The 26,407-nt window shown below is 39.0% G+C and overlaps 1 protein-coding gene across 7 annotated transcripts in view; it reads right to left on the reverse strand.

Moving 5' to 3' along the window:
- Positions 1 to 26,407, reverse strand: part of LOC307188493 (tyrosine-protein kinase JAK2) — a 381,641-nt gene that overhangs the window by 88,404 nt on the left and 266,830 nt on the right. For all 7 annotated transcript variants that reach the window (XR_013828956.1, XM_079925664.1, XM_079925662.1 and 4 more), the window contains one exon: positions 15,301 to 15,550. Coding sequence is in view for 6 of the 7 variants with exons in the window: in XM_079925664.1 (XP_079781790.1) it covers positions 15,301 to 15,550 (250 nt within the window). In the remaining variant the exon portion in view is untranslated. The remainder of the gene's footprint in view (positions 1 to 15,300; positions 15,551 to 26,407) is intronic.

The following is a 26,407-nucleotide window of genomic DNA, read 5'->3' on the forward strand; positions in this document are numbered from 1 at the left end:
CAATAAAACGAACAATCTGGAAGGAATGGACAAATTCTTAGAAATGCACAACCTGCCAAGACTGAATCAGGAAGAAATAAAAAATATGAACAGACCAATCACAAGCACTGAAATTGAAACTGTGATTAAAAATCTTCCAACAAACAAAAGCTCAGGACCAGATGGCTTCACATGCGGGTGAATTCTATCAAACATTTAGAGAAGAGCTTACACCTATCCTTCTCAAACTCTTCCAAAATATAGCAGAAGGAACACTCTCAAACTCATTCTATGAGGCCATCATCATCCTGATACCAAAACCAGACAAAGATGTCACAAAAAAGCAAACTACAGGCCAATATCACTGATGAACATAGATGCAAAAATCCTCAACAAAATACTAGCAAACAGAATCCAAGAACACATTAAAAGGATCATACACCATGATCAAGTGGGGTTTATTCCAAATTCTTCAATATACACAAATCAACCAATGTGATACACCATATTAAAAAACTGAAGGATAAAAACCACATGATAATCTCAATAGATGCAGAAAAAGCTTTCAGTAAAATTCAACACCCATTTATGATAAAAACTCTCCAGACAGTAGGCATAGAGGGAATTTCCCTCAACATAATAAAGGCCATATATGCAAATCCACAGCCAACATTGTTCTCAATGGTGAAAAACTGAATCCATTTCCTCTAAAATCAGGAAGAAGATAAGGATGTCCACTCTCACCACTATTATTCAACATAGTTTTGGAAGTCTTAGCCACAGCCATCAGAGAAGAAAAAGATATAAAAGGAATCCAAATCAGAAAAGAAGTAAAGCTGTCACTGTTTGCAGATGACATGATACTATAGAGGATCCTAAAGATGATACCAGAAAACTACTAGAGCTAATGAATGAATTCGGTAAAGTTGCAGGATACAAAATTAACACACAGGGCCTCCCTGGTGGCGCAGTGGTTGAAAGTCCGCCTGCTGATGCAGGGGGCACGGGTTTGTGCCCTGGTCCGGGAAGATCCCACATGCCGCACAGCGGCTGGGCCCGTGAACCATGGCTGCTGACCGTGCACATCCGGAGCCTGTGCTCTGCAATGGGAGAGGCCACAGCAGTGAGAGGCCCGCGTACCACACACACAAAAAAACAAACAACAACACACAGCAATCGGTTGCATTTCTATACACTAAAAACAAAAGGTCAGAAAGAGAAATTCAAGAAACAATTCCATCTACCACTGCATCAAAAACATTAAACACACCTAAAGAGATGAAAGACCTGTACTCTGAAATAAACACACCTAAAGAGATGAAAGACCTGTACTCTGAATAAACACACCTAAAGAGATGAAAGACCTGTACTCTGAAAAGTATTAAGATGGTGATGAAAGAAATTAAAGATGATACAAACAGAGAGATACACCGTGTTCTTGGATTTGAAGAATCAACATTGTGAAAATAGCTAAACTATCCAAAGCAATCTACAGATTCAATGCAATCCTTATCAAATTACCAATGGCATTTGTCACAGAACTAGAACAAAAAATTTCACAATTTGTATGGAAACAAAAAAGACCCCCAATAGCCAAAACAATCTTGAGAAAAAAAACGGAACTCGAGGAATCAGGCCCCTGGACTTCAGACTACACTACAAAGCTACAGTAATCAAGACAGTATGGTACTGGCACAAAAACAGACATATAGATCAATGGAACAGTATAGAAAGCCCAGAGATAAACCCACGCACATACGGTTACCTTATTTTTGATAAAGGAGCTAAGAATATACAATGGAAAAAAGAAAGCCTCTTCAATAAGTGGTGCTGGGAAAACTGGACAGCTACATGTAAAAGAATGAAATTAGAACACTTCCTAACACCATACACAAAAATAAACTCAAAATGAATTAGAGACCTAAATGTAAGGCCAGACACTTTAAAACTCTTAGAGGAAGACACAGGCAGAACACTCTATGACATAAATCACAGCAAGATCCTTTCTGACCCACCTCCTAGAGAAATGGAAATAAAAATAAACAAATGGGACATAATGAAACTTAAAAGCTTTTGCACAGCAAAGGAAACCATAAACAAGACAAAAAGACAGCCCTCAGAATGGGACAAAATATTTGCAAATGAAGCAACTGACAAAGGATTAATTTCCAAAATATACAAGCAGCTCATGCAGCTCAAGATCAAAAAAAACAAACTACCCAATCCAAAAATGGGCAAAAAAAAAAAAACTTACTACAAAGCTATAATGATCCAAACAGTGTGGTACTGGCAGTAGGAGAGAAATACAGCCCAATGGAATAGAACTGAAAATCCAGAGATAAGCCAATTTGTCTATGGACCAACGAGATTTTGCCAAGTGATCTGAGACTACTGAGTGAGGAAATCAAAGTCTCTTCATCAAAGAGTGCTGTGATCTACATGTAAACATTTATTTGTTACTCGCATCTTACACCTCACACAATTTTTGTAAGGTTCATCCATGTTGTACCATGTATTTGATATTATTCAGCCATAGAAGAATGATATACTAATATATGGTACAACATGGATGAACTTTAAAAACACTACACAAAATGGAATAAGTCAGTAATAAATGGATATTCCCATGCAAAAGAATAACACTGAATCCCTACCTCAGACCATCTGCAAAAATCAACTCAAAATGAATCAAAGCAAAAATTGTAAAACTCCTAGAAAAGAAAATGCAAGGGGAATTTGTCATGACCTTAGATTTGGTAAATGGATTCTTAGATATGACATAAAAACACAAGCAACAATAACTAAAGTTGATAAACTGGGCCTCATTAAAATTAAAAATATTTGATTCAAAGGACACCATCCAGATCCAGATAATGAAAAGACAAAGCACAAAAATGGGAGAAAATATATCCAAATAATATACTTGATAGGGGATCTATCAAGCCACGGAGTAGCCATGGACGCTGAGCCTGCACATCCGGAGCCTGTGCTCTGCAATGGGAGAGGCCACGGCAGTGAGAGGCCCATGTACCACAAAAAAAAAAAAAAAAAAAAAAAGATTACCATTTGACCCAGCAATCCTAGATTTATACACAACAGAAATGAAGTCATACGTCCACAGAAAAACTTGTACACAAATGTTCACAGAAACATTATTCATGATAGCCAAAAGTTGGAAACAGCCCAAATATCCATCAACTGATCAGTGGTTAAACAAGAAGTATATCAACACAACACAATGTAGTATATCAACACAATATTATTCAGCCATGAAAGAATTAAGTACTGATAAATGATACAACATGAATGAAACTTATAAACATTATATGAGTTTAAGAAGCCAGTAAAAAAAGGCCAAATATTATATAATCCAAATTTATTGAGACAGAAAGGCAAATTTACTAAGACAGAAAGTAGTTTAGTGGTTGCCTAAGACTGGGGAGGGATGGAGAGTTGGGAAGTGATACCCAATAAGCACAGGGTTTTCTTGGGGGAGAAGAAAAAGTTCTAAAATTGATTATGGTGATGGTTGGACAACTCTGTGAGGATAGTACACACTACTGAATTGTACATATTTAAAACGTGAAATATATGACTTGGAATGTATGATATTGAATTATATATCAATAAAGCTTTTGCAAAAATATATGAAATGTATTACTTGAAATATATGATATTGAGTTACATATCAATACAGCTTTTACAAAAAATAAACATGAGATACTACTTCACACCCACTGGTATGATTCAGGGTTAGATGGCTCCATGGGTGTTGGCTTGGCTGAATGAATGCCTGAACCACCTCTTGACTGGTCACATTTTTCAGTATTTAAGATTAGGGCCAGGGGCTTCCCTGGTGGCGCAGTGGTTGAGAGTCCACCTGCCGATGCAGGGGACACGGGTTCGTGCCCCAGTCCGGGAAGATCCCACATGCCGCAAAGCGGCTAGGCCCGTGAGCCATGGCCGCTGGGCCCGTGCAGCCGGAGCCTCTGCTCCGCAACGGGAGAGGCCACAGCAGTGAGAAGCCCGCGTACCGCAAAAAAAAAAAAGATTAGGGCCCTGAAAACTCTACTTCCAAAAGGAATTCTAAGATCAAATTAAAGAATAAAAGTCATTTGGTCAATTTCCTCACTTTAAAAGAGAGATAAACATAGTGCCTTGTTCTGTGTCAGTCTCAGCCTAGCAATAACGTTGCTACTGGCCAGAAGTACCTAAAGACCCGCCCAGAACTAAGGCAACCCCCACAGACATTTCCCCTTCCAGAATCAATACTGATGCTGGACTAGCCCTTATGGATCTTACTATGATTACAAGACGTACTTCAGCAACAACCACCGGGGAACTGTGAAAAATAAACAACGTTTATTATTCACAAGTCCTGGCCACACAGCAAGGTCACAGGTAGAGAGCTAGTGAATGCAAACCCGGGGTTCTGTCTTTCCTGGGGTTGAGAGTGAGGTGACTAGGGTTTCACAGGTTTCTTTTTATTGATGAATTTAAAACATAAAGCAGGAATGAAAGCACAAGAAGCGAAAAGCAAGAGGTCAAATGGTCAGTATCTAAGTTATCTAAGTCAGACCTCTTTAAAAAAAGGAACTTCATGGGTGGGGTGGCCTGGCTCTTTATCTAGTCCTATAGCTGGCAATTTGTTTATTTGAAATGGATGTCCTTCAAGTGGCTACCTAGACAATCAAAAGCTTAATACCAGACACACTGCAATCAACAAAGCTAGTTGTCGGATAACTCCAGGAGCAAACAATCCTTCAGGACCCTGACTTTCGGCCTCACTGTGATTTCCAAGAAATAGCTACAGCTGGAATTCCTGGCTACAGTACTAACTAGGAGTGTGGTGAGCAGAAAGCTCTTCTCTGCTGGTAGCCATTCATGCAAGAAGTTTCCTAAAGATGAACCCTCTTCCAAATTAATCTTCCTGGGAAAGTCTCAAAATGGTGGAGGAGAAAGACGTGAACTCACCCCTTCTTACGAAAACACTAAAATCACAACTAGCTGCTGAACAATCATTGACAAAAAAACGCTGGATCCTACCAAAAAAGATACCCTCCATCTAAAGACAAAGAAGAAGCCACAACAAGACGACAGGAGAGGCACAATCGCAATAAAAGCAAATCCCATACCCACCAGGTGCACGAACCAGAAACTGGAAAATAATTATACCACAGAAGTTCTCCCACAGGAGTGAAACTCCTGGGCCCCATGTCAGGCTCCCCAATCTGGGGGTCAGGCAATGGGAGGAGGAGCCCCCAGAGAATCTGGCTTTGAAGGCCAGTGGGGTTTGACTAGGGGAAACAGAAATTCCACTCTTAAAGGGTGCACACAAGGTCTCGTGCATACCAGGGGCCAGGGAAAAAAGCAGTAACCTCATTAAGAGACCAGGCCAGACTTACCTGCTAGTACTGGAGGGTCTCCTGCAGAGCAAGGGGTGGCTGTGGCTCACTGCGGGGACAGAGACGCTGGCAGCAGTAGTTCTGGAGAGTACTCATCCATGTGAGCCCTCCTGCAGGCTGCCATTTTCTCCCCAAGACCTAGCCCCACCCAACAGCCTGAAGGCTCCAATGCTGGGATGCCTCAGACCAAACAATCAACAGGTCAGGAACACAGCCCCACCCATCACCAGACAGGGTTTAAAGTCTTTCTGAGCATGGCCCTGACCACCAGAGGGACAAGACCCAGTTCCACCCACCAATGGGCAGGAACCAGTCCCTCCCACAAATGGACAGGAACCAGTCCCTCCCACAAGCCTCTTACACACCCTCATCCACCGGAGGGAAGACAGCAGAAGCAATAACTACAATTCTGCAGTCTGTGAAAAAGAAACTGCAATCACAGAAAGTTAGACAAAATGAGATGGCAGGGGAATATGTCCCAGATGAAGGAATAAGATAAGACCCAAGAAGAACAGCTAAATGAAGTGGACATAGGCAATCCACCAGAAAAAGAATTCAGAGTAATGATAATGAAGACGAACCAAGATCTTGGAAAAAGAATGGAAGCACAGATCAAGAAGATACAAGAAATGTTTAACAAAGACCTAGAACTAAAGAACAAACAGATCAACAACACAATAACTGAAATGAAAAATACACCTGAAGGAATCAATAGCAGAATAACTAAGGCAGAAAAATGCATAAGTGAGCTGGAAGACAGAATGGTGGAAATCACTGCCTCACAACAGGACAAAGTAAAAAGGATGAAAGAAATGAGGACAGCCTCAGAGACCTCCGGAATAACACTGAAAGCACCAACATTCACATTATAGGGGTCCCATAATGAGAAGAGAGAGAGAAAAGACCTGAGAAAATATCTGAAGAGTAATAGCTGAAAACTTCCTAACGTGGGAAAGTAGACAGCCACCCAACTCAAGGAAGCACAGAGAGTCCCATACGGGATTAATTCAAGGAGGAACACACCAAGACACACAGTAATCAAACTGACAAATATTAAAGACAAAGAAAAAATATTAAAAGCAACAAGGGAAAAGTAACCAATAACATACAAAGAAACTCCCATAAGGTTATCAGCTGATTTCTCAGCAGAAACTCTGCAGGTCAGAAGGGAGTGGCACAATATATTTCAAGTGATGAAAGGGAAGAACCTACAACCAAGAATACTCTACCCAGCAAGGATCTCCTTCAGATTCGACAGAGAAATCAAAAGCTTTACAGACAAGCAAAAGCTAAGACAATTCAGCACCACCAGAACAGCTCTGCAACAAATGCTAAAGGAACGTTTCAAAGCTGAAAAGAAAAGTCCACAACTAGAAACAAGAAAATTACAAATGGAAAAGCTCACCAGTAAAGGCAAACATACAGTAAAGGTAGGAAGTCATCAACACAGAAATATGATATCAAAACCAGCAGTTGTGAGAAGAGGAGAGCACAACTGCAGGATACTGGAAATGCATTTGAAATTAAAAGATCAGCAACTTATAACAATTTTGTTTATATACAGACTGCTACATCAAAACCTCATGGCCACTGTAAACTGAAAATCTACAATAGATACACGTAAAAAAAAAAAGAGAAAGGAATCCAAACACAACACTAAAGTTAGTTATCAAATCTCAAGAGAACAAAAGAGTAAGGGAAGAAAAAAGACCTACAAAAATAAATCCAAAACAATTAACAAAATGGCAATAAGAATATACATATTGATAATTATCTTAAATGTAAACAAATTAAATGCTCCAAACAGAAGACACAGACTGGCTGAATGGATACAAAAACTAGACTCGTATATATGCTGACTACAAGAGGTCCACTTCAGATCTAGGAACACATACAGACTGAAACTGAGGGAATGGAAAAAGGTATTCCATGCACATGGAAATCAAAAGAAAGCTGGAGTAGCAATACTCATATCAGACAAAATAGACATTAAAATAAAGACTGTTACAAGAGACAAAGAAGGACACTACATAATGATCAAGGGGTCAATCCAAAAAGAGGATATAACAATTGTAAATATATACGTATCCAACACAGGAGCACCTCTATAAAGGAGGTAAGTACTAACAGCCATAAAGGGAGAAATCAACAGTAACAAAATAATAGTGGGGGACTTGAACACTCCACTTTCATCAATGAACAGATCATCCAGACAGAAAATCAATTAGGAAACACATGACTTAAATAACACATTAGACCAGATGTATTTAATTTTTATAGAGCGTTCCATCCAAAAGCTTCAGAATACACATTCTTCTCAAGTGCACATGGAACATTCTCCAGGAGTGAACACATGCTGTGCCACAAAGCCAGCCTCAGTAAATTTAAGAACCCTGAAATCATATCAAGCATCTTTTCCGACCACAATGCTACGAGATTAGAAATTAACTAGGAGATCAAAAAAACTGTAAAAAACGGAAACACGTGGAAGCTAAACAATATGCTACTAAACAACCAACAGATCACTGAAGAAATCAAAGAGGAAATCAAAAAATACCTACAGACAAATGGAAACAAAAGCACGACAATCCAAAACCTACGGGACACAGCAAAAGCAGTTCTAAGAGGGAAGTTTATAGCAATACAATCTTACCTCAGGAAACAAGAAAAAATCTCAAATGAAAAACCTAACCTTACACCTAAAGCAAAAAGAACAAACAAAACCCAAAATTAGTAGAATGAAAGAAATCATAAAGATCAGAGCAGAAAGAAATGAAATAGAAACTAAGAAAAAAGAAAAGATCAATGAAATTAAAGGTTGGTTCTTTGAAAAGTTAAATAAAATTGATAAACCTTTAGCCAGACTCATTAAGAAAAAGGGGGAGAGGGCTCAAACCAATAAAATTAAAAATGAAAAAGAAGTTACAATGGACATCACAGAAATACAAAGGATCATAAGAGACTGCTACATGCAACTATACGCCAATAAAATGGACAACCTGGAAGAAGTGGACAAATTCTTAAAAAGGTACAATTTCCCAAAACTAAACCAGGAAGAAATAGAAAATATGAACAGATGGATCAGAAGTACTGAAACTGAAAATGTGATTTAAAAACTCCCAACTAATAAAATCCAGGACCAGATGGCTTCACAAGCATATTCTATCAAACATCTACAGAAGAGTTAATACCTAAACTTTTGCAACTATTCCAAAAAACTGCAGAGGAAGGAACACTCTCAAACTCATTCTATGAGGCCACCATTACCATGATACCAAAACCAGACAAAGATACCACAAAAAAAGAAAATTACACGCCAATATCACTGATAAACATAGACGCAAAAAGCCTCAACAAAATACTACCAATTCGAATCCGACAATACATTAAAAAGATCATACACCATGACCAAAGTGGGATTTACCCAAGGAATGCAGAGATTTTTCAATGTCCGCAAATCAATCAGTGTGAATCACCACATCAAAGAATTGAAGAATAAAAACTATATGATAATCCCAATAGATACAGAAAAGCTTTTGACTCAATACCCATTTATGATAAAAAAAACTCTCTGGAAAGCGGGCATGTAAGGAACCTACCTCAACATAATAAAGGCCATATATGAGAAACCTACAGCTAATATCATACTCAATGGTGAAAACCTGAAAGCATTTCCTCTAAGATCAGGAACAAAACAAGGATGTCCACTCTCACCACCTTTATTCAACATAGTTTTGGAAGTCCTAGCCACAGCAATGAGATAAGAAAAAGAAATAAAAGGAATCCAAGTTGGAAAAGAAGTAAAACTGTCACTGTTTGCAGATGACATGATACTATACATGGAAAATCCTAAAGATGCTACCAGAAAACTACTAGAGCTCATCAATGAATTCAGTAAAGTTGCAGGATACAAAATTAACACATAGCAATCTGTTGCATTCTATACACTAACAACGAAAGATCAGGAAGAGAAATTCAAGAAACAATCCCATCTACCATCACACCAAAAAGAATAAAATACCTAAGAATAAACCTACCTAAGGAGACAAAGGACCTGTACTCTAAAAACTATTAAGATGCTGATGAAAGAAATTGATGATGATACAAGCAGATGGAAAGATATAACACGTTCTTGGACTGGAACCATCAATATTATCAAAATGACTATACTACCCAAGGCAAGCTACAGATTCAATGCAATCCCTATCAAATTACCAATGGCGTTTGTCACAGAACTAGAACAAAAAATTTCACAATTTGTATGGAAACACAAAAGACCCCTAATAGCCAAAGCAATCTTGAGAAAGAAAAATGGAGCTCAAGGAATCAGGGTCCTGGACTTCAGACTCGACTACAAAGCTACAGTAATCAAGATAGTATGGTACTGGTACAAAAACAGAAATATAGATCAAGGAAGCAGGACAGAAAGCCCAGAGATAAATCCACGCACATATCACCTTATCTTTGATAAAGGAGGCAAGAATATACAATGGAGAAAAGACAGCCTCTTCAATAAGTGGTGCTGGGAAAACTGGACAGCTACACGTAAAAGAATGAAATTAGAACATTTCCTAACAGCATACACAAAAATAAACTCAAAATGGATTAAAGACCTAAATGTAAGGCCAGACACTATCAAACTCTTAGAGGAAAACATAGGCAGAACACTCTATGACATAAATCACAGCAAGATCCTTTTTGACCCACCTCCTCCAGAAATGGAAATAAAAACAAAAATAAACAAATGGGACCTAATGAAACTTCAAAGCTTTTGCACAGCAAAGCAAACCATAATCAAAACGAAAAGACAACCCACAGAATGGGAGAAAATATTTACAAACCATGTGACTGACAAAGGATTAGTCTCCAATATTTACAAACACCTCATGCATATCAAAAAAGCAAACAACCCAATCAAAATATGGACAGAAAACCTGAATAGACATTTCTCCAAAGAAGACATATAGATGGCCAAGAGGCACATGAAAAGGTGCTCAACATTGCTCATTATTAGAGAAATACAAATCAAATCTACAAGATATCACCTCACACCAGTCAGAATGTCCATCATCAAAAAATCTATAAACCATAAATGCTGGAGAGGGTGTGGAGAAAAGGGAACTCTTTTGCACTGTTGTGCAAACAACAGTGGGACTGTAAATTGGTACAGCCACTATGGAGAACATTTTGGAGGCTCCCTAAAAATCTAAAAATAGAGCTACCATATGAGCCAGCAATCCCACTCTTGGGCGTATATCCAGAGAAAAACATGGTTTGAAAGGATACATGCACTTCAATGTTCACTGCAGCACTATTTACAATAGCTAATACATGGAAGCAACCTAAATATCCATTGACAGAGGAATGTATAAAGAAGGTGTGGTACATATATACAGTGGAATATTACTCAGCCATAAAAAAGAATGAAATAATACCATTTGTGGCAACATAGAGGACCTGGAGATTATCATACTAAGTGAAGTAAGTCAGACAGAGAAAGCCAAGTATCATATGATATCACTTATATGCAGAATCTAAAAAAAAATGATACAAATGAACTTATTTACAAAACAGAAACAGACTCACAGACTTAGAGAACTTATGGCTACCGGTGGGGAAGGATGGGGGAGATGGATAGATTGGGAGTTTGGGATTGACATGTACACACTGCTATATTTAAAATATATAACCGAGCTTCCCTGGTGGTGCAGTGGTTAAGAATCCGCCTGCCAACACAGGGGACATGGGTTTGAGCCCTGGTCTGGGAAGATCCCACATGCCACAGAGCAACTAAGCCTGTGCGCCACAATTACTGAGCCTGTGCTCTAGAGCCCACAAGCCACAACTACGGAAACCCACGTGCCACAATTACGGAAGCCCACACACCTAGAGCCCATGCTCTGCAACGAGAAGCCACTGCAATGAGAAGCCCACACACCTCGATGAAGAGTAGCCCCCGCTCGCCGCAACTAGAGAAAGCCCGCGCACAGCAATGAAGACCCAACACAGCCAAAAATAAAAATAAATAAATTTTTAAAATAAAATAAAATAAAATAGATAACCAACAAGGACCTACTGTATAGCACAGGGAACTCTGCTCAATATTCTGTAATAACCTAAATGGGAAAAGAATTTGTAAAAGAATAGATACATGTATATGTATAACTAAATCACCTTGCTGTACACCTGAAACTAACACAACATTGTTAATCAACTATGTTCCAATATAAAGTAAAAACTTTTTTTAAAAGCTAATTGTCAGGTGCTTACACTACAACATCTACACACCCTAGTGCTGCTGTAAGAATTGAGTAACACACATAAAGCACTTAACACAGTGTCAATAAATTTTAGCTAGCTGAAAGAGGTGAATGAGGTACAGCTATAACATTAACTCAATATTCTACTCTTTGGGGATTGAGAAAAGAATAAAGGTCATTTTAAAGGAATACATTTCCCCTAAACATTTTTTACAATTAGAGGTTACTACAGATCAAGATTCTTCAATAAATACAAATATCTCAATATTAAAACTATTTGTCATTTATAACTTACTGCAAATTATTTTATCATCAAAACCATACTTAACAAAGGGTCATCAACGTAAGTTCTGATTGCAGCTAGATACAATAAAGGGCATTTGGGGATGGGAATGGAAAGGAATATGAGGATACTAGATACGTGAGTACCTCAGTCAAGAAAGAGTAACTGGCATAGGGCTCAGAGAGAGGTGGGAGGATTCCAAAAGATAACTCTACATAGCTATTTTGTCTAAACCTTGCTGTCTCTATGCTAGGGAAAACTATCTCATATCATATCTTTGAAATATAACTTGTCAAGGCTGTAGATATGATATCAGAATAATTGTCTTTTCAGTTCACAGATTCTCTGAATCAAGCAGAATAACATCTGGACATGACTGAGAGAATACAGGGAGAGCCTGGATTTTAAGCCTGATTCAATGACACCTTTGGGTATCCTCACTGGGGAAGGAGAAAATTTATTCTCAACACTGAAGAAAGAAATTATTTGTGGTCAAGAGGGAAAAGTGTAGCAGACTACATCACTGCTCACAAATACTCACTTTTCTCTTCCCAGTCCCTGAGAGGACCACCCCATCTGACTAACACTGGCTTGGCCATATGACCTGGTTTGGCCAATGGAATCTGAGAAGAACTGAGAGTGTGTTAGTTCCAAGCAGAGGCAGTAGGGAGGTATTTCGTTTCCAGCAGTCCTCATGTTCTTTTTGCTCTTTCTGCAGAGCATAGTGCATTTTAGGAACACCTATTTCACACTATACCACAACTGACTGTATCTTGAAAAAAGAGACACGAATATCCATAATCCAAAGAGACAAGTTCTATAACTGAGCCACAAATGGGTAGAAAAGCAACTGAGAGAAGGTGATACTTAACCTTATATCCTGATCACCCCACCGCCAAATACAATCACACTGGGAGATTAGGTTTCAACATATGAATTTGAGGGAGAAGAGATACATTCAATCTACAGCATTCTGTTCCTGGACCCCCCAAAATAATATCCTTCTCACATTCAAAATATGTTCATTCTATTCCCAATGGCCCCAAAAGTGTTAACTCATTCCAACATCAACTCCAAGTCTGAGTTCAAAGTCTCATCTAAATATCATCTAAAGCAGATTTGGATGAGACTCAAGGTACAATTCATCCTGAGGTTCTCCAGCTGTAAACCTGTGAAATTAAACAAGTTATGTGCTTCCAAAATACAATGGCAGAACAGGCACAGAACAGATATTTAGAAGAAAGGTGTGACAAGTCTCAAGCAAGTCTAAAACCCAACAGGGCAAATTCCATTAGACCTTAAGGTCCATGAATAATCCTCTAACTTGATACTCTGCCCTCCAGGCCCACTGAAGCAGAGGTCCTACCTACAGGACCCACTTGGGCAGCATTCCTGCCCCTTCAGCTCTGCTGGGCAGAGGGTGGGCACCTAAGGCTCCTGGCGGCCCTGCCCTAGTGGATTTGGATGGCTCCTGTTCTTTGAAATCTAGGTGGAGTCAGACATGCCCCCTGGGCCTGTGCATTCTCCACTAGTGGAGATGGCTTATTCTACCAGTTTGTTGCCTGCACCCTGCTGAGAGGCAGCTGCTGCACCAGGGGCTGCCAGAATCACACCTGGGGCAGCCAAGGAGCTCAGCACCGGCAGTGCACCAGCAGAGCCCGCAAGGTGAGGTAGCACCAAGCAGCAAGCTCAAGGTCTCCAAACACTGGCATCTCCTCCTTTGAAATCATTCTGCCTCCAGGCCCTGTGCTAAGACAGCAGTCCTGGTGATTTCTGAACTGTCTTCAGGGTCATTCTTCCATTGTTTTAGGTAGCAGCATCTGGTTCCTGTTGAGATGGCTTATCCACACTAATCTTAACAAATGGTTGCTTGGCCACACCCTTAGTGTTCTCTACTGAACAGGCTTTCTCATCTTTTGGATAGGTGGGGAATTTTCCAAATTTTTAAGTCCTGCTTCCTTTTTGCTTAACATTTATAATTATGCCTGTAAGTTATTTCTCTCTTATTATACTATGTTGACCTAAAACAAACAGGCTGCCAGGTATTTTTCCAGAAAAGATGGATTTATTTGGGATCAGCAGAGAACTGCAATCTGGGGTCTGCAATCATGGTAAGCCACATGGAAGCTCCCCCAAGGCAAGGGAAGGAGAACACTGTCCTAGAGGGGAGGGCTACAGTAAACAAGAAGCCCAAGGTTTTTCATTGTTTGAGTCCTTGCCAGCAAAGAAGAGGAGTCTTCTTCCTCTTGGGCTCTGGTATCCTTGCAGAGCATGAGAACTCCCCCTTCTGGTCTCCTGATTCTATTTTATTGAGGTTTCTGTTTATTAACTTTTTACAACTATAAGCAGTTAGGAGGGCTCAAAGCCACACCTTCAAACCTTTGTTTAGAAATTACTTCAAGTAAATATCCAATTTCACTGCTCACAAGCTCTACATTTTACAAAGCACTAAAACATGAACATAACTCAGCCAAGTTCTTTGACACTTTACAACAAGGATCACTTTTCTTTCAGTTTCCAATAACACAGTCCTCATTTCCACCCGAGATCTTATCAGAATGGTCTTTACAGTACACAATTCTACCAATATTCTGCGCAGGATTACACAGGTGTTCTCTAAGAAGATTGAGGTTTTTCTGTACACCTCTCCTCCTTTAGAGTCCACACCAGAATCTCCTGTTCACAACAATGTAGGCTTTTTCTAGCATGCACCTCAAAACTCTTCCATTACCCATTACCCAGGTTCCAAAGCCACTTCAACATTTTTAGGAATTTATTACAGCACCCCTCCACTTCTCAGTACCAATTTTTGTTTTAGTTCATTCAGGATACTGTAACAAAAATACCACAGACAAGGTGGTTTATAAAAAAAATAGAAATGTATTTCTCACATTTCTGGAGGTTTGAAAGTACAAAATCAAGGTGCTGGCAGATGTGGTGTCTAATGAGGAACCATTTCCTGGTTCATAGATAGTTCATCTTCTTATTCATCTTCATGCTATGTCCACACATGGTAGAAGGAGCAAAGGAACTCTCAGTGGTCTCTTTAACAAAGATACCAGTCCCACTGATGAGGAATCCACCCTCATAACTGATTCATCTCTCGAAAGCCCCACTTCCAAACTCATCACATTAGAGGAGTAGGTTTCAACACGAATTTTGGGGAACACAAACATTCAGTCTATACCACTAGCTCAACACAGAATTTACCTTAAATTCTACTTTAGTGATATTCTCATTTTATATGCATATGAAAACACTTGTCAGTCACAGAAGCATAAAAATACATTATACATGTACATTGTGTTAAGAGTAGCATAATTAAAGTACGGATATATTAATAAGAAGAAAAACACTGCTTTTTAACACTTACCACAAGCTTTAGAAGCAGCAACACAAATCTCTTCTGCAACATACTCTCCAGTTGGAAACTTCAGATAATCCCCCTCAGCTTTTCCAAGGGAATGATAAAGATAGACCTGTAGGATTGGATCTATTTGCTTCACAGAATTAGCATTTCCAGGAATATCACCATTCTGATGTACAGGAGATGAGGATGTTCCTTCCATTTCTGTCATTGTAAGGCATGCCATTCCCATGCAGTCTTTTTTCAGAACATTTGCCTGTAAGAGAAACCAAAGTTACAAATGGAAGTGATATTCATAAGTTATCCTTCATATATAAAGAAGTCTTCACTGACAGCAATGACTCTGTCAAATCCATTAACTGAATAAGTATCATGTACAGTCATTTCTCAGACAGATACTGAGGGTTCTGTTCCAGACCAGTGCAATAAAGTCACACAAATTTATTGGTCTCCCAGTACCTATAAAAGTTATATTTACACTATACTGTAGTATACTGAGTATGCAATAGCATTATGTCTAAAAAAAAATTGTACATACCTTAATTTTAAAATACTTTATTGCTAACCATCATCTGAGCCTTCAACGATTTGTAATCTTTTCACAATAGTATTATCAAAGGTCACTGATCATAGATCACCATAACAAATATAATAATAATGAACAAGTTTGAAATATTGCAAGAAGTATCAAATGTGACAAAGAGACGTGAAGTGAGCAAATGTTTCTGGGAAATTGGCATTGATAGACTTGCTTAATACGGGGCTGCCACAAACCTTCAATTGTAAAAAACCAGTATCGGGGAAGCACAATAAAATGAGGTATGCCTATACTACTATATACAAAGCACAGTGAGAGATATCAAAATTATAAACTTCCTGTGGACAATGACAATAAAACTGAAGCTTATACACTGAGGAACCACAATATAAATATATAACACTAACAGAACAAACAAAATCAGTTACAGACAACAAAAGAAGAGATTCCACAAAGCAACATGATTTCTCAACAGATTACTCTGACAATTGCTTATTGGAATCTGGAGGGGAAAAATAACATTTCAAGCTGGGATTAACTGATGAGCTTTATTAGATGAGGTCATATTTAAAACTGTTCTTGAAGCATGGATTGGATTTTGATGGATGGAAGAGGAAGAACGTTCTGGAAGAGTGGAACTGTTCTGAAGAGTAGAAAGATACAAGATATGTTCAATAATTTATTGGTCTGAGTGAAGTATTTGAGAAATTATACCATTTAGGAAAAGATTAAAAATACAGATGGATAGGGACTTCCCTGGTGCTCCAGTGGTAAAGAATCTGCCTTGCAATACAGGGGACGCTGGTTCAATCCCTGGTCAGGGAACTAAGATCCCACATGCCGTGGGGCAACTAAGCCCACGTGCCACAACTACCGAGCTCCCACGCCTCAACACGAGAGCCCGTGTGCTGCAAACTACAGAGCCCACGCACCCTGGAGCCTGTGCGCCACAACTAGAGAGAGAAAACCCACACGCCACAACTAGAGAGGAGCCTGCATGCTGCAACAAAGAGCCTGCACGCCACAACTAAGACCTGGATACTTGTAACAAAACTGCAGCTACATACCCAGTATGCATTTTCCCCTTCTTCCTTGATACAAAAGCCCAAATGGGGGGGTATACCAATGTACCCCCCCAAAAAACCTCTACTTCCCCATGGATAGCCATGTGAACCAGTTTAAGCAAATGAGATTTACATGAAAGTTGCTGGGTGGTACTTTCAGGACCACTCCTTAAAAAAAGGCTGACGTAGCTGGCATGTCTCCTTTTACTTTTTCCCCTTCACCTTCTGTCTGAATCTAAGCATGAATATAGGTAGGGCAGTCACCTTAACACCATGTAACCATGAAGGAAAGGCCAAGAGAATAAATGACCTGGTAACCTTAAGTAGCTGAATCAATGTCAGGAATCCCCTACCAACCACCAGACACCTTATTATGTATAAGTAAGTGCAATCCTAACTGATACAGTACGAAATAAAAGAAGGTCCAAATGTCAGACCAAAGAATTTAAACTTTATCCCACAGTCAATAATGATCAGAAAGGTGAAGTGATATAGTCAGAAAGTTATTACAATAACCTAGGCAGTACTAAGATCCTGAACTGAAACAGCAACAGTTGGATGGTTAGAGGTAATAAAAGAGGAAGACTTGATGCACCATGAGGACTAACTGAATATAGAAGCCAGAAGTAAAAGATAGTATGAGGATTTCAAACTTGGGAGATCTGTAATACCATTATTAGAAGGACTTTGTCCCTTGACTTTGGAAGGTGAGGAGAATAAAGACTACTGTTTTACAGACTTTTATTAGGAACGAAAGCAGGGCAATTAGACCAAAATCTAGCTGGCAGCTAGATTTTGAGACTGATATTTGGAAGACCTGAAAATTTGACAACCTTCCTCACAGACGTAATCATTTAAATCATGAGCTACGTGAAGGAAGAGGACGGGAATAATAGCAAACACACTTGCACAGCATCTACTAAATGTCAGGCACTGTTCTAAATACAGATATTAAATAAATAAAGTGATTATTAAGTGAACTGCAATATGAAACACAGTTCTACATTCAACTACAAGAACCTTATTCTATTAGAGATAATACTAGAGTTAATACTTATTCAAATAATATAAAACTACCAGTGTGTAAAAATAAAACAAAAAACTGGCAATTGTGAGCAAAACTGCCAGATTTTTGAAGTTCCTCTGCATTTGGATACGCAAATTTAAACAATTTTCATTTGTTCAAAAATAGAAATTTTTAAAAATATTTCTCGTACTCTATTACACCATCTCTATTACTCAGCTATAGAAAGCCATCAGATGAATTCTTAGCCATTAAAGAGCAAATATGCTAGAATGCCATCAGTTTGTGCTTACCATTATTTTGGATCCTATGCCTTCCTTTTGGACTCACTTTTTCTTATTGAAATATGTATTTTAGTAGATCTCTCAATGCGGCATTAAGGGTTTTTCTGTTGTAGTCTTTGAAATAAATTTTTTTCAGCTATACTAAGGTATAATTAACAAATAAAATATTTAAAGTATAAAACATGATGATTTAATATATATGTATACATTGTGAAAGGCTCCCCCCATTAAGTCAACATCTCCATCAACCTCATAAATTTACCGTTTTGGTGGGTGAGGGAACATTTAAATTCTACTCTTTAGAAAATTTCAATTCTACAACACAGTGCTATCAACCACAGTCACGTTATACACAGATCCTCAGAACTTATTTATCTTATAAGTGAAAATCTACCCTTTTACCTATTTCTATTTCCACTAACCCTGGCAACCACTTTTCTACTGTCTGTTTCCTAAACTTTTTAAGATTCCACATATAAGTAATAACATGCAGGATTTGTGGTTCTCGCTGGCTTATTTCACTTAGCATGATGTACTCCAGGCTCATCTACGTTGTCACAAATGACAAGTATTCCTTTTTAAAAGCTGAATAATATTCCTCTGTGTATGTGTGCGAGCGTGTGCACACACACATATACATTCCCCACGTTTTCTTCATCTGTTCGTCTGCTGACAGATACTTAGGTTGTTTCCATACCTCGGCTGTTGCAAATGATGCTGCAATGAATGTGGAAGTACAGATATCTCTTCAGAATAATGTTTAACTTTCAATTGGACATATACCCAGAAGTGGGATTGCTGGATCATGTAGTAGCTTTATTTTTAATTTCTTGAGGAATGCCATACTGTCTCCATAGTGGCTGTTCCAGTTTACATTCCCACCAAAAACTTACAAGGGATCCTTTTCTCCACATCCTCTCCAGTATTTTTTATCTTTTGTCCTTTGAATGATAGACATACTCATAGGTGTGAGGTGATATCTCACTATGGTCTTGATATGAATTTCCCTGATGATTAATGACGCTGATTACCGTTTCATGTACCTGTTGGCCATTTTTGTATGTCTTTGGAAAAAATTCAGATCCTTTGACCATTGCTTGTGTTTTTTTACATCTTTATTAGGGTATAATTGCTTTATAATGGTGTGTTAGTTTCTGCTTTAAAACAAAGTGAATCAGTTATACATATACATATGTTCCCATATCTCTTCCCTCTTACGTCTCCCTCCCTCCCACCCTCCCTATCTCACCCTTATAGGTGGTCACAAAGCACCGACTTGACCTCCCTCTGCTATGCAGCTGCTTCCGACTAGCTATCTATTTTACGTTTGGTAGTGTATATATGTCTATGCCACTCCCTCACTTTGGCACAGCTTACCCTTCCACCTCCCCATAACCTCAAGTCCATTCTCCAGTAGATCTGTGTCTTTATTCCTGTCTTACCCCTAGGTTCTTCATGACATTTTTTTCTTAAATTCCGTATATATGTGTTAGCATACGGTATTTGTCTTTCTCTTTCTGACTTACTTCACTCTGTATGACAGACTCTAGGTCCATCCACCTCACCACAACTCAACTTCGTTTCTTTTTATGGCTGAGTAATATTCCATTGTATATATGTGCCACGTCTTCTTTATCCATTCATCCGATGATGGATACTTAGGTTGTTTCCAACTCCTGGCTATTGTAAATAGAGCTGCAATGAACATTTTAGTACATGACTCTTTTTGAATTATGGTTTTCTCAGGGTATATGCCCAGTAGTGGGATTTCTGGGTCATATGGTAGTTCTATTTGTAGTTTTTTAAGGAACCTCCATACTGTTCTCCATAGTGGCTGTACCAATTCACATTCCCACCAGCAGTGCAAAAGTGTCCCCTTTTCTCCACACCCTCTCCAGCATTTATTGTTTCTAGATTTTTTGATGATGGCCATTCTGACTGGTGTGAGATGATATCTCATTGTAGTTTTGATTTGCATTTCTCTAATGATTAATGATGTTGAGCATTCTTTCATGTGTTTGTTGGCAGTCTGTATAAAATGTCTATTTAGGTCTTCTGCCCATTTTTGGATTGGGTTGTTTGTTTTTTTGTTATTGAGCTGCATAAGCTGCTTGTAAATTTTGGAGATTAACCCTTTGTCAGTTGCTTCATTTGCAAATATTTTCCCCCATTCTGAGGGTTGCCTTTTGGTCTTGTTTATGGTTTCCTTTGCTGTGCAAAAGTTTTTAAGTTTCGTTAGGTCCCATTTGTTTATTTTTGTTTTTATTTCCATTTCTGGAGGAGGTGAGTCAAAAAGGATCTTGCTGTGATTTATGTCATACAGTGTTCTGCCTATGTTTTCCTCTAAGAGTTTGATAGTTTCTGGCCTTACATTTAGGTCTTTAATCCATTTTGAGCTTATTTTTGTGTATGGTGTTAGGGAGTGCTCTAATATCATACGTTTATATGTACCTGCCCAGTTTTCCCAGCACCACTTATTGAATAGACTGTCCTTTCTCCACTGTACATTCCTGCCTCCTTTATCAAAAATAAGGTGACCATATGTGCGTGGGTTTATCTCTGGGCTTTCTATCCTGTTCCATTGATCTATCTTTCTGTTTTTGTGCCAGTACCATACTGTCTTGATTACTGTAGCTTTGTAGTATAGTCTGAAGTCAGGGAGCCTGATTACTCCAGCTCCGTTTTTCGTTCTCATGATTGCTTTGGCTATTAGGGGTCTTTTGTATTTCCATACAAATTGTGAAATTTTTTGTTCTAGTTCTGTGAAAAATGCCAGTGGTAGTTTGATACGGATTGCATTGAATCTGTATATTTCTTTGGGTAATAGAGTCATTTTCACAATGTTGATTCTTCCAATCAAAGAACATGGTATATCTCTCCATCTATTTGTATCATATTTAATTTCTTTCATCAGTGTCATAATTTTCTGCATACAGGTCTTTTCTCTCCTTAGGTAGGTTTATTCCTATTTTATTCTTTTTGTTACAATGGTAAATGGGAGTGTTTTCTTGATTTCACTTTCAGATTTTTCATCAATAGTGTATAGGAATGCCAGAGATTTCTGTGCATTAATTTTGTATCCTGCTACTTTACCTAATTCATTGATTAGCTCTAGTAGTTTTCTGGTAGCATCTTTAGGATTCTCTATGTATAGTATCATGTCATCTGCAAACAGTGACAGCTTTACTACTTCTTTTCCAATTTGGATTCCTTTTATTTCTTTTACTTCTCTGACTGCTGTGGCTAAAACTTCCAAAACTATGTTGAATAAGACTGGTGAGAGTGGGCAACCTTGTCTTGTTCCTGATCTTAGAGGAAATGCTTTCAGGTTTTCACCATTGAGGATGACGTTGGCTGTGGGTTTGTCATATATGGCCTTTATTATGCTGAGGAAAGTTCCCTCTATGCCTACTTTCTGGAGGGTTTTGTGTGTGTGTGTGGTCGTACGCGGGCCTCTCACTGTTGTGGCCTCTCCCGTTGCAGAGCACAGGCTCCGGACACGCAGGCTCAGAGGCCATGGCTCATGGGACCAGCTGCCCCGCGGCATGTGGGATCTTCCCTGACCGGCGCACGAAACCGTTTCCCCTGCATCTGCAGGCGGACTCTTAACCACTGCGCCACCAGGGAAGCTCCTGGAGGGTTTTTATCATAAACGGCTGTTGAACTTTGTCGAAAGCCTTCTCTGCATCTATTGAGATGATCATATGGTTTTTCTCCTTCAATTTGTTAATATGGTGTATCACATTGATTGATTTGCGTATATTAAAGAATCCTTGCATTCCTGGAATAAACCCCACTTGATTATGGTGTATGATCCTCTTAATGTGCTGTTGGATTCTGTTTGCTAGTATTTTGTTGAGGATTTTTGCATCTATGTTCATCAGTGATATCGGCCTGTAGTTTACTTTCTTTATGACATCCTTGTCTGGTTTTGGTACAGGGTGATGGTGGCCTCGTAAAATGAGTTTGGGAGTGTTCCTCCCTCTGCTATATTTTGGAAGAGTTTGAGAAGGATAGGTGTTAGCTCTTCTCTAAATGTTTGATAGAATTCGCCTGTGAAGCCATCTGGTCCTGGGCTTTTGTTTGTTGGAAAATTTTTAATCACAGTTTCAATTTCAGCGCTTGTGTTTGGTCTGTTCATATTTTCTATTTCTTCCTGATTCAGCCTTGGCATGATGTGCATTTCTAACAATTTGTCCAATTCTTCCCGGTTGTCCATTTTATCGACGTAGGGTTGCTTGTAGTAATCTCTCATGATCTTTTGTATTTCTGCAGTGTCAATTGTTACTTCTCCTTTTTCATTTCTAATTCTACTGATTTGAGTCTTCTCCCTTTCTTTCCTGATGAGACTGGCTAATGATTTACCAATTTTCTTTATCTTTTCAAAGGACCAGCTTTTAGTTTTATTGATCTTTGCTATCGCTTCCTTCATTTCTTTTTTATTTATTTCTGATCTGAATTTTATGATTTCTTTCCTTCTGCTAACTTTGGGGTTTTTCTGTTCTTCTTTCTCTAATTGCTTAAGGTTCAAGGTTAGGTTGTTTATTTGAATTGTTTCCTGTTTCTTAAGGTAGGATGGTATTGCTATAAACTTCCTTCTTAGAACTGCTTTTGCTGCATCCCATAGGTTTTGGGTCGTCGTGTCTCCATTGACATTTGTTTCTAGGTATTTCTTGATTTCCTCTTTGATTTCTTCAGTGCCCACTTCGTTATTAAGTAGTGTATTGTTTAGCCTCCATGTGTTTGTATTTTTTACAGATCTTTTCCTGTAATTGATATTTAGTCTTATAGCGTTGTGGTCGGAAAAGATACTTGATACAATATTAATTTTCTTAAATTTACCAAGGCTTGATTTGTGACCCAAATCAAGAGAGATGTTCCATGGAGAACAATGGAGAATGCTCCATGAGCACTTGAGAAAAATGTGTATTCTGTTGTTTTTGGATGGAATGTTGTATAAATATTAAGTTCATCTTGTTTAATGTATCATTTAAAGCTTGTGTTCCCTTATTTTTTTTCATTTTCGATGATCTGTCCATTGGTGAAAGTGGGGTGTTAAAGTCCCCTACTATGAATGTGTTACTGTCAATTTCCCCTTTTATGGCTGTTAGTATTTTCCTTATGTATTGAAGTGCTCCTATGTTGGGTGCATAAATTCTTACAATTCTTATACGTTCTTCTTGGATTGATCCCTTGATCATTATGTAGTGTCCTCCTTTGTCTCTTGTAATAGTCTTTATTTTAAACTCTATTTTGTCTGATATGAGAATTGCTACTCCAACTTTCTTTTGGTTCCCATTTGCATGGAATATCTTTTTCCATCCCCTCACTTTCCGTCTGTATGTGTCTCTAGGTCTGAAGTGGGTCTCTTGTAGACAGCATATATATGGATCTTGTTTTTGTATCCATTCAGCGAGTCTGTGTCTTTTTGTGGGAGCATTTAATCCACTTACATTTAAGGTAATTATCGATATGTATGCCCCTATTCCCATTTTCTTAATTGTTTTGGGTTTGTTATTATAGGTCTTTTCCTTCTCTCGTGTTTCTTGCCTAGAGAAGATCCTTTAGCATTTGCTGTAAAGCTGGTTTGGTGGTGCTAAACTCTCTCAGCTTCTGCTTGTCTGTAAGGTTTTTAATTTCTCCATCAACTCTGAATGAGATCCTTGCTGGGTAGAGTAATCTTGGTTGTAGGTTTTTCTCCTTCATCACTTTAAATATATCCTGCCAGTCCCTTCTGGCTTGCAGAGTTTCTGCCGAACGATCAGCTGTTAACCTTATGGGGATTCCCTTGTGTGTTATTTATTGGTTTTCCCTTGCTGCTTTTAATATCTTTTCTTTGTATTTAATTTTTGACAGTGATTAATATATGTCTTGGCATGTTTCTCCTTGAATTTATCCTGTATGGGATTCTCTGCACTTCCTGGACTTGATTAACTATTTCCTTTCCCATATTAGGGAAGTTTTCAACTATAATCTCTTCAAATATTTTCTCAGTCCCTTTCTTTTTCTCTTCTTCTTCCGGAACCCCTGTAATTTGAATGTTCGTGCGTTTAATGTTGTCCCAGAGGTCTCTGAGACTGTCCTCAGTTTTTTTTCATTCTTTTTTCTTTATTCTGCTCTGCAGTAGTTATTTTCACTATTTTATCTTCCAGGTCACTTATCCGTTCTTCTGCCTCAGTTATTCTGCTATTGATCCCTTCTAGAGTATTTTTAATTTCATTTATTGTGCTGTTCATCGTTGCTTGTTTCATCTTTAGTTCTAGGTCCTTGTTAAATGTTTCTTGCATTTTGTCTATTCTATTTCCAAGATTTTAGATCATCTTTACTATCATTATTCTGAATTCTTTTTCAGGTAGACTGCCTATTTCCTCTTCATTTGTTAGGTCTGGTGGGTTTTTATCTTGCTCTTTCATCTGCTGTGTGTTTTCCTGTCTTCTCATTTTGCTTATTTTACTGTGTTTGGGGTCTCCTTTTTGCAGGCTGCAGGTTCGTAGTTCCTGTTGTTTTTGGTGTCTGTCCCCAGTGGCTAAAGTTGGTTCAGTAGGTTGTGTAGGCTTCCTGGTGGAGGGGACTAGTGCCTGTGTTCTGGTGGATGAGGCTGGATCTCGTCTTTCTGGTGGGCAGGTCCACGTCTGGTCATGTGTTTTGGGGTGTCTGTGGACTTATTAAGATTTCAGGCAGCCTCTCTGCTAATGGGTGGGGTTGTGTTCCTGTCTTGCTAGTTGTTTGGCATAGGGTGTGCAGCACTGTAGCTTGCTGGTCGTTGAGTGAAGCTGGGTGCTGGTGTTGAGATGGAGATCTCTGGGTGATTATTGCCGTTTGATGTTATGTGGAGCTGGGAGGTCTCTTGTGGACCAGTGCCCTGAAGTTGGCTCTCCCACCTCAGAGGCACAGCACTGACTCCTGGCTATAGCACCAAGAGCCTTTCATCCACACAGCTCAGAATAAAAGGGAGAAAAAGTAGATGGAAAGAAAGAGGATAAAAGAAAAGAAAATAAAGATAAAATAAAATAAAGTTATTAAAATAAAGGATAATTATTAAGAAAATAATTTTTATAAGTAAAAAAAAAAAAGCGGACGGATAGAACCCTAGGATAAATGGTGAAAGCAAAGCTATACAGACAATATCTCTCACAGAAGCATACACATACACACTCACAAAAAGAGGAAAAGGGGAAAAAAATCATAAATCTTGTTCTCAGAGTCCACCTCCTCAATTTGGGATGATTCGTTGTGTATTCAGGTATTCCACAGATGCAGGGTACATCAAGTTGATTGTGGAGATTTAATCTGCTGCTCCCAAAGCTGCTGGGAGAGATTTCCCTTTCTCTTCTTTGTTCACAAAGCTGCTGGGAGAGATTTCCCTTTCTCTTCTTTGTTCACAAAGCTCCCCGGGCTCAGCTTTGGATTTGGCCCCGCCTCTGCGTGTATGTCGCCTGAGGGCGTCTGTTCTTCGCTCAGACAGGACGGTGTTAAAGGAGCAGCTGATTCGGGGGCTCTGGCTCACTCAGGCCGGGGGGGAGGGAGGGGCATGATGCGGGGTGAGCCTGTGGCGGCAGAGGCTAGCGTGACGTTGCACCAGCCTGATGCGCACCATGCGTTCTCCCAGGGAAGTTGTCTCTGGATCCCGGGACCCTGGCAGTGGCGGGCTGCACACGCTCCTCGGAAGGGAGGTGTGGAGAGTGACCTGTGCTCACACACAGGCTTCTTGGTGGTGGCAGCAGCAGCCTTAGCGTCTCATGCCCATCTCTGGGGTCCGCGCTGTTAGCCGCCACCATTTTTTAATTGGGTTATTTGGGGGTTCATTGTTATTGAGTTGTTTGAATTCCTATGTATTTCAGATATTATCCTCTTAACAGATGGGTAACAAATATTTTCTCCAGGTTGGCTTTTCATTCTGTTGATGGTTTCGTTTGCTAAGCAGAAGCTTTTTAGTTTGATGTAGTCCCACTTGCTTATTTTTACTTTTGTTTGCTTTGCTTTTGTGTCAAATCAAAAAAAAAAAATCATTGCCAAGACGAATGCAATAGAGCATAACCCTTATGTTTTAGGTCTTAAGTACAACTCTTTAATCCATTTTGAGTTGATTTTTCTGCATGGTGTAAGATAAGTGTTCGTTTTACCCTTTCGCATGTGACTACCAAGTTTTTCCAAAACCATATATTGAAGAGACCATCTTTTCCGCATGTATAGACTTTGCTTC

Source organism: Stenella coeruleoalba (assembly GCF_951394435.1).
Source record: "Stenella coeruleoalba genome assembly, chromosome: 7".
Taxonomy (NCBI): Eukaryota; Metazoa; Chordata; class Mammalia; order Artiodactyla; family Delphinidae; genus Stenella; species Stenella coeruleoalba.